This window comes from Adiantum capillus-veneris, chromosome 8 (genome assembly GCF_014529385.1).
Source record: "Adiantum capillus-veneris isolate H3 chromosome 8, ASM1452938v2, whole genome shotgun sequence".
Lineage (NCBI taxonomy): Eukaryota > Viridiplantae > Streptophyta > Polypodiopsida > Polypodiales > Pteridaceae > Adiantum > Adiantum capillus-veneris.
In genome coordinates this window covers 67,132,776-67,134,202 of record NC_140938.1, presented here as the reverse complement: position 1 = coordinate 67,134,202, position 1,427 = coordinate 67,132,776, and the positions used below count along the sequence as shown (strand labels likewise).

Sequence of the window (1,427 nt, the reverse complement as noted above, 5' to 3'; positions counted from 1 at the left end):
TTCAGCTGCCATGTACGGGCGCGGACAAAGGGAGCCATGGTTTCTTTGCTACTGAAGCTTATTCTACATGGCCCCAAAAAGCCCTATCTTCACCTGGTCTAGGCCTGGTTTCGCTCTATCTTCACACACACACACACACCCCCTCTCCTCCTCTATCCAAATCTCTCTCACCATGCTCTCGTGAAGAGGTTCGAAGGATCACTCTCTGCTCTCCAACCCTTGCGTAATGGTCCTGAGCCGACGGTGATCATGAGTTGCAGATGACGAATGACAGATGGTGATCAAAATTTGTAGCTATCGACACGCACGGAGGTGCAGGCTGAGATGCAGGGGTTTGATGTGTGAAGCAGTGCGCACGGCCCGATAAGCTAGGTACAAGAGTTGTGGCTGAGGCAAGTTCAACGTAGAAAACATCAGAGATGGCAAGACCGAGTTCTTTGGAGGAGTTTTGAGATGCCTACATGAATGGTCCCACGCCGGTGCCGAGCTGAGATGATGTCTCTCTCTCTCTCTCTCTCTCTCTCTCTCTCTCTCTCTCTCTCTCTCTCTCTCTCTCTCTCTCTTTTTGATTATCCTACTCTTTTAAAGGTCTTATTTGCAGCAGAAAACACAAACATATATTTGAAACTAAATCCCAGATCAATTTGGCAGGACTGACAAAATCTTGAAGTTCCCTGTATTCTTGATGGATAAGGTCACCCTCCACACACACACAATACATCATCATTCTTGCTCAAAAAATGGGAAATGACTTCACCTGACCGCTACTCTCTCTACAGACCATCATAAAAGAGACGCCAGCCCTTCCGCCCTGCAAACTTCTCGAACTTCTTTCAACAGCATATGAGAACCTGTAAGCTTCTGGTAATCGGCAGATGTAAGCGGAACGGGCTTAACTAGGCGTGCATCTACTGCTCGCTTCCATATCAATGGAGAGAGATCTTTGTCGGGAACATAGCGCCAGCAATGCTTGTTTACACCGCCGATTTTTTGCAGCTCTCCTGTCTTGGCCGATTCATTTTGATGGAAAACACCCCATGCTGCGCCATGCCTCCCACTCTTGTACACCTTGACCTTCGTCACTTTGTAAAAATTTCCTGCAGGCCAATGAGACTTTGTGAACCTGGCTCCTACACCCCAATCGGGAAGAAACTGAGCTACCTCCAGGAATGTCTTCTTTTTATGCCGTCTTTTCTTCACAACATCTTTCTCTCCTGCTTCTTCTGTAGACGCGGGTTCTTTTGAAGCTGCTCGTGCAGAGAATGCTCTAAAACTGGCAAAGGAAGCCCTGAGATGTGGTGAGAATACTCTCCATTGTGCAGAGAAAGCATTAGTTTGGGAAGAAATGATCTTGCGCGTGGAAAAGGGTCTAGCTTCTTGCAATCCGCTTCTCCGAACCTCGCACTGGCATGTAGTCCACAATGTTC

At 47.7% G+C, this 1,427-nt stretch overlaps 1 protein-coding gene across 1 annotated transcript in view; it reads right to left on the bottom strand.

Annotated features, from left to right (window-relative positions):
* Positions 1 to 783: 783 nt before the first annotated feature.
* The window catches only part of LOC147452286 (uncharacterized), a 674-nt gene continuing 30 nt past the window's right edge, over positions 784 to 1,427 (bottom strand). The window contains exon 1 of the mRNA XM_086518911.1: positions 784 to 1,427. This exon is cut by the window's right edge and continues 30 nt beyond it. Within this exon, the coding sequence (XP_086375037.1) occupies positions 784 to 1,427 (644 nt within the window).